The sequence below is a fragment of the Girardinichthys multiradiatus genome, chromosome 14 (genome assembly GCF_021462225.1).
Source record: "Girardinichthys multiradiatus isolate DD_20200921_A chromosome 14, DD_fGirMul_XY1, whole genome shotgun sequence".
Taxonomy (NCBI): Eukaryota; Metazoa; Chordata; class Actinopteri; order Cyprinodontiformes; family Goodeidae; genus Girardinichthys; species Girardinichthys multiradiatus.
Window position 1 is genome coordinate 14,545,647 of NC_061807.1, and position 7,658 is coordinate 14,553,304.

General features: G+C 36.2%; 1 protein-coding gene across 1 annotated transcript; it reads right to left on the reverse strand.

Annotated features, from left to right (window-relative positions):
- Positions 1-2,013: 2,013 nt before the first annotated feature.
- On the reverse strand, positions 2,014-7,009 carry LOC124881061. Its single transcript, XM_047386550.1, has 8 exons — positions 6,883-7,009; positions 6,615-6,799; positions 6,277-6,414; positions 5,585-5,726; positions 4,405-4,582; positions 3,846-3,987; positions 3,337-3,469; positions 2,014-2,118 (listed from the first exon to the last, which is right to left on the reverse strand). The coding sequence occupies exons 1-8, from the start codon at positions 6,994-6,996 to the stop codon at positions 2,014-2,016; spliced, it is 1,137 nt and encodes a 378-aa protein (XP_047242506.1). The 5' UTR covers positions 6,997-7,009.
- Between the last annotated feature and the right edge of the window lie 649 nt (positions 7,010-7,658).

Sequence of the window (7,658 nt, forward strand, 5' to 3'; positions counted from 1 at the left end):
TTCATGTCTTAAGTGGAAAGTTATCTAAACCAACCTGGAACCTTTGTTTAATCATGAATAAACTGTGAATAACGACAAAATCTGAGTTCATTTTCCAGTAGCCACACCTAGGTCTATTACTGACAGACCTGCTGAATTAAGAAACCACTTAAAACAAGATCTCAAAATCCCTTCATGCCTGAAAACCCACCAATGTGGATGAATTGAGATCATTCTGGAAATCAGAGGGGAACAAAATTCAGCAATATTTTCTTAATTTCTTTACTTATTTTGTTTTATTTGAATATTTTCAGGTTATCCACGGCATAACAAAAAATGTATACATTATAGATTAGTTTCACATATTCAAAGGAGTGGGTGGAAGTATAAACATTTTTCATCACAGTCCATGCTTCAAGATTATCACACCTTACTGTTCTAATTTATATAGTACATAGATTAAATATAAAAATACTATATTATACATATAATAAGTCGTGTTGCTTGGAAGTTTAAAAAATATAAGATTATATTAACAGAGAGCTTATAAAGTTGTCAAACTACAAATATTGATGAGATAGCTTTGGGTCAAAATATGGGAGACTGAAAACAGTTTTAAAAATGAGGAGCAGTTTCTCACCTTGCTGCACTATTCAGGTACCAGTGGAAACAAACACATCAGCAGCAGGTACAGACGTGATGAAGAGACAGATAAAATATTTCTTTACAAAGAGATCCAAGACCTGATAAGATTAAGAATTACTTTAAACTAAGAACATTTAAGAGTAAATCAATAAGCAGATTGTGAAAGATTAATTCTTCTCATGTATTTACTGATATTCTGATTAACATGTATTACATGAAGCCTGTTGAAGTTAGGGTTTATTCTCAAAAATAGGTTATGATATCTCCAGGTACAGTGGGCCCCTGTGCTCAGTGCTTCTTCATGTAATGGTTACCAGCAGGGATCACCTTCATATTCATGGGTAGACACCAGTGCGCAGCGGTCCTGTAACTACCACTGACCCGTCGTTCAGCAGGTGTACAGTTATGCCTGGTGGAAACCCTCGTCTCATCAGTTCTTGTTTTATCTAGAGAAGGAAACACGATGTTTAGTTGGGATACAGTCAAGACTGAACTGTGTCTTTGATCAAACAAAAATAATTTGTATAAAAAAATCTGGCTTAATGATATTGGATGCTAAAAGTTTCCTTTTTAACAGTATTTTTGTCAAAATTCAGCTTGAGATAGAAAACAGGTGCAGCGGAAATAAACAAAAACAACAACAGCAAAATCAGTCTAAACAGGGTGGTTTAAACTGTTATTGTTTGCATTAATCTCAATGTAGTTACTGACCAAATTTTGTATGATGTCATGATTGTCCTTCAATGACAGCGCAGTTGAGATCTTCATTTTCATTTTCATTTTCAGAACGTTAACAGAAGTCACTGGTTCTGTGAATACAAGTGCAGAATAGCAGAAACACGATCAGTTCAGGAAATAAAGAAAATTCAATAAGTACAAACAAGGGAAAATCAGACTTACTGTCTCTAACTGTCACAACGACACATCGAAGCTCAGACTGATACACAGAGCTGTTGAAACTGGAGGTAGATTTGTAAAGCAGCTTTATTATTAGGATACTAATTATGTTTGCTTTTATACATTTACCACATTCAATAAATTACATTGTTTTCAAAAGTGCTCTTTAAAACTTTGAGTTACGTTAAATTACTGATTGAAATAACTGTTTCATGTAGTTTCACACTGTAATGCAAAGGTGGTTAGAGGTAACTTGAGGCCCCTGAAAAGGTTTTGTGCGGCCCTTCCAACTACAATTCAACAATGATACAACTTTGGCCCCCCAGCACAGGGTTGCTGCAGATGTAAATGTTTTCTTTTTAATCAGGGAAAAATTATTCCCCAACAGATTAAAATCTTCTCACAGTGGAAAATGGCTTTATGCATTGTTCAAACTCCTGGGTACCACTACGTCTCAATATTTGAAGGGAGAAAACAACATCTCTTCCATCCTCAAAAATGAGGAGGAGGTTCTTCCTGCTGAGAAAGTTTGGTCTGCCAAAGCAACAACTTCTTCTCCTCCATCACATTGTGCTTTGGAGTAGCCACCAAGCATGACTTTAATGAACAATAAGGACAGCAGAAAAGATCATGGGCCCTTCTATCCACAACCCCTGCAAGACTAGTACACCTTAAGGATAAAATGCAGGCCGGAAAAACCATGTGTTTATTACCATTGTGTTTATTAAATGCTACTGTCTGGCACAAGATGCAGAAGTGTGAGACAAGGACCAGCCACCACAATAGAGTACCAGAGTGTATGTCCTTTAATTCTCCCTAACTTTAAAATATTGCACTCAACTAAATAATACTCTGATGTCTGCAAATATAGACCTGCCATGATTTACCTGAACTTTGTCTGTTTTAAGTCTGTAAATTCTCATTCAAAATTATTTGGCTCAACTGTATACTTTTAATTTCTTGTATCACAGACTCTTCCAAATACCAGGATATTTTATAGAAAGGTATGATGGCTTAAAAATGGTTCTTTGAGTGTTGAAGTCTCAAAATAATTTAATACAACATGAATGTGCTTCGTACAGAACCGTAAGCATTGAGGGAGAAAAAAAGTTAAATAATCTTTCTTGCGCACGAGGGGCCTGATCTTCAGAAGGTTTGCATGTATAAAATCACTTGCAAATTGGATTGTGTGCGCAAAGCTGATCTACAATCCAGATGCAACTTGAATGGCGTATGTAAAATAAGTGGAAAAGCAGGCGCAAACTTTTTAGCGTATTTACCTTCAACAATATGCTTTAAAAGGCAGGTGCAAACTGGCATGCAAAAATGTTGTTCTGTGGTATTTAACAAACAAAACTGAACATTAACAGCCACAAGAGACCAGGAAACGTTGGGAGCCAAAGGGACATTGAAGGAAAAACAAAGTAAACTGTCCTGTGCGCTCCTTGTGTGCAACGCAGATTACTTAAACACTTTTTCTCTATCAATGTTCCTTTACGGCTCTGTACGACAAAGCTGTTTAGAGCTGTATTTTGATGTAAGATTGACAGCGTCTGTCAGCTTTTCTAGGTTTTAAAATGGATATTTCATGGTTTAACTGTAGCTTTTAATATGATTATGTCTTTAAATGTTTTCAGAGATGTTTTGTAGCACTTTGAGATACTTGTGTAAATGTAATTTAGTATCATTACCTCCAACTCCATGACTTCAAACTTCATCGTTCTTTACGTTTTACACAATGTCCGAACTTCATTGAAATTGTGGTTGTATTTTAACATTTCTTTTCATACACTTTGTCCTAAATACTGACCTTGCCTGGACAACAAAACAGATGGGATGGCTCTGTCCATCTTCACTTGCAGATGGTTTCCACGTCAGAGAAAAGCTTCCTGATCCTGAAGAACTCTTGACCACATTGTACGGCCCGCTGACCAGGAGCCCAGTGATCCTTTATTAATCAGGAAATATGCCTTTTCAGCACCTACAAACAGATCGGCTGTTTTCTTTAAGGTATTAATATTGATATTTTGACAACTAGAGAACATGTTTTTTATATTTATTGCTGTTTAAACTAGAACCTATTTTCATAAATAGATACATTTTAGAAAAGCTGTGAAAATATTAAAACAGAACAGAAATTGGGTTTACTACATATATTTGCCAGGATTTGTATGCATGTTGTCACTGACACAGCAGATAGGGTCTAAGTCCAGTTTAGGTCAGACGTCCACAAAAGAAACCTTTTTTGACAAGGAACTGTGGTGTTTACCATCTTTTGTTTCATTTCTACTGAATCTATTTTCATGCATTTTGCATTTCCTTACTCAGACTGAGTTGCAGCTGCTGTGATGTTGATCTTCAGAGCCACACTGACGGGAGTGTAGAACTGAGCTCCGTGTTCTGGAGTTGGTACCAGAAATCTCGGCAGATAAACACCTTCTGAGCAGGATGGTGCTGCAGGATCCACTGGAACACATCAGGAAAGAAACAACTTCAGTCATCGAGAACTGAAAATGTAAATGCAGACCTGTTTATCTAGAAATCATGTCCATGCCTCGTCATGCTAAAGGACGGTCATGTGTGTTTATACATTTTCAAAATGTTTTAAATTTCTTCTGCTAATCATGAAGAAACACTCTTTAATTTTGCTGCACTACAATTGTATCCACAGCAGATTGACAATAAACTTGGACAACATTTCAGCAATAAAAGTCATTTTTTATTGGTCTTATGCAATATTCTATTTTCCTGAGAAACTCAGTTTTGGGTTTTCCTTTGATGTAGGAAATAATTATGAAAAGGTTAACAGAACAAAAATCCTAAAATAAATCACTTTTAATGTAGCTCTTAATGGCTGTAAATATGATAACCATCAGAGTTTACCTTGAAAAGCAAACTGGATGGGTATCTTGCTGATTGCATCGCTGGTAGTTTTCCCAACCTTTGACCTGTCAGTCTGAGTCAGGGTGATTGCCTTTCTGGGAAAGTCCTGCATCACCATCTGGACTGCATACCAACCTTCAATACTGTTTGAATTTGCACTGAATGACAGGGTACAACTCTGCAAGTACATAGAAAATAAAACCACAACTTCAAGACAAGCTCAATGTTTTGTGCCATAATGTTTAATTGTATTATGCATTGAAATAAATCCCTTTTTTCCAACCATTGACACAGTTTTAATCCCAATAAATTACTCTATGAACAAAGTAGCTTATGCCAAAGGTGAAAAAACTGGAGACACAAATATAGATAAATGTTTAGTTTGGCTTTTGAAGAGAGATCCTGTGAATCAGTAATGTACTCTCAGCTGTAGCAGAAAGATGTCATATTGCCAGGAGCTTGTTGGAAAATTAACTACATACTCGCATGTGGTGGGACATAAACTAATCAAAGGGTTGTGAGTCCATTAGAACATTATTCAAACGTGAGCCCAGAAAGCACAGGAACAAACCATCCTTGTTGCTGCTGCAAAGCTGCATCAAGGACACCAGCCAATCAAAGACTGGAGTTTGACTACCTTGGTGTTGATTGTTAAGCTAAGACAACATTTTATCCCCATAATTTTGTGTTTTTTTAGTTTAAAGACTGTGGACCTCTGACTAGCTGTTAGCTTACCACTCCTAGCATTTAATTAATTTCTGACAAGCTCACAATGATGAAAAATCTTCACTTTGAAAAATCCAAACTATTTTAAACAATAATCTGTAATAAAAAAAAATACACAAAGTTTAGTCATATTTGTTGACCTGAAGCTTGATACTTGAAAAGAGTGCAGGTTTAATCCAAGGAACATTTATGTAAAAAAATGAATAATTGTTCAATTATTTTAATTCAAATTTAAAACATTTTATATATATTTAAAGGTTTATGTTAAACTTAAGAGTGAAAAGTGAAAAGGTTTACAATACAATCCAAATAGACAAAATAATTAAAATGATTTAGAAAATGCTGATTATTTGCTAGTGCTTCTACAAAATCACTCTTATGCAGCTTTTCCATTTATTTCTGATTCCTATAAACTATGGATTTGTATAACATGAGATTAGTATTTGTTACTTACAGAGGAGAGGCTGAGAACAGGTGGAGGTGTGCAGGGTGAGACACATTCTTGCAAGTACATGTTAGCATATCTGCATTTAACCTCATCTCCATCGGGGTCAAAGGCCAACAGGTTAATATTTCTCTGACAGTTTGAAGGAACTCTGAGGGAGAAAAAATATGTAGAAACCCGTTACTGTAGAACATCGCTGTATTTATTTGTTGCCGTCCTATAAAAACTTTTTTGCTCTTTATTTCAGCCCTGATTAATCTTGCAGTCAAATCATACTTTTTAAGTTCTCTCATCAAACTGAGCCAATATTGAGGCAATTATCCTTCTCAGCTGATATAAATCCTGCTAAAAAAATATGAAAACAAATACCACACAATAAATTAAAGGTTCTGGTGTAATCAGTTGATTTTCATAAACATTTTATAAACAACCATACCTTGTAAAATAAAAAATGAGTTGAGATATATAATTTTTTTCTTGTTACTCCATGTGATGTTTTTGTCAAACATCAAACCTGCTTCTGACAGGTAACTGTAGGAGTTTAACTAACGCTATGAAGGAAAAATCTTATGTTCAAATGTTTTTGACAATTTGTTTATTGAAGTAAATTTTCTGTTTCTGTATACCATTAATTACATATAAATACATCATTATCTTATAATATAATTGCAAACATGTGATCTAAATGCAAACAGAATGACCTGAGGGCTGGAAACATGGTGGTCTGTGGTGATGAGTTGGGTCTGTTGGTGTCGGACCGGTTCCTCAGTTCAACGTCAGTCACAGCTTTCCAGTATACAGCGCCATTTAGATTATCTATCCAGCTATTACCAGCATGTCTGGAATGAATGTTCAGGATAGGTTCTCAGCTTGCAGACAAAGACCACTCATCTAATTTCAGTTTTCTCTCAATAAATCATTGAATTATAAAGATTTAGTATTTAGTTGAGCAAATGAAGCTTCTGAGGTTCTAATCTCTCTTCACACAGAAGCTTTAAACAGCCAAATATTGTTTTAAACATTTTAAATGTGGACTCACTCAAGCTGAAACATAGAGTTGTTGGGAAGCAGCCGAGATGTGATTCTTTCACTCTGACACCAAGTACCATTGAGTTCCTCACATTTGGTATCTGGAAGAATCCATCTTTCCACACCACAGTTGCCAGAGCAAGAAACTGAACCAACTAAGCAAGTTTTGTAGTTAAACTTGTAGCGAAGGATCACCTGTAGGTTTTAAAGAAATATCAGGTGTGATCAAATTATAAAAGACTTAAACATACAGGAATTTATAAATAATCTGTACTTACAGAGACTGATCCATTTGCATAAGTTTCCTGAGGGTAGTAGGTCATCAAAGTGCCATAATAATGACTGGCTTGTGTAACACTGACCAGCAGCAGCAGCACCACAGAGAACAACATGTTGAACCAGTCAATGTTTCCACACAAAGATTGAGTGACTAGAGACCAGGAGCATTTATACTCCCAGACTGCCTCTCATCCAATCCCTCCCATTTACTACTTACAGTTTTAAATAGGGAAGATTTTCATGGTGGAGTTTTAACCTGAACGTGGACCTGCAAGAAACAGATAATATTAAAAAAATAAGAATTGCAGGGAGTGAACTGATGTGATCAAATTTCTGCTTCAATGCTCTGCATCCTTTTAAGAAGTCATGCTCGTTCTCAACCTCAATGAGGCTTTGTTTTAATGGCTGCAGTTCATCTTCCTCATTACTTAGATGAACCTCATTAAACACACCTACTAGATGAACGGATTTCTGATCATTGACTCTTGCTTTTCATTTGCTGTATTTTTTTTTTGTTGGGGTCTGGGAGACTCTGTCTCCTCTTCTGTCTGCTGCTTATTATGTTTCAACCTAGACGGTGCCTAAGCATGGTGGTAGGAAGCGGTGACAGGTATATCGCATTAAGGCTCATCACTGGAGAGTTTAAGAGGAGTCTGCTGCCAGCACTTCAACGCCTGAGTGTTAAGGCAGTTACCGGACTCACCATTGCCCTGGATTAAACTCACTTCATTGAAGCAGCCCTGCATCTCCGTTCCCAGGCTCCACCATCTCTCCC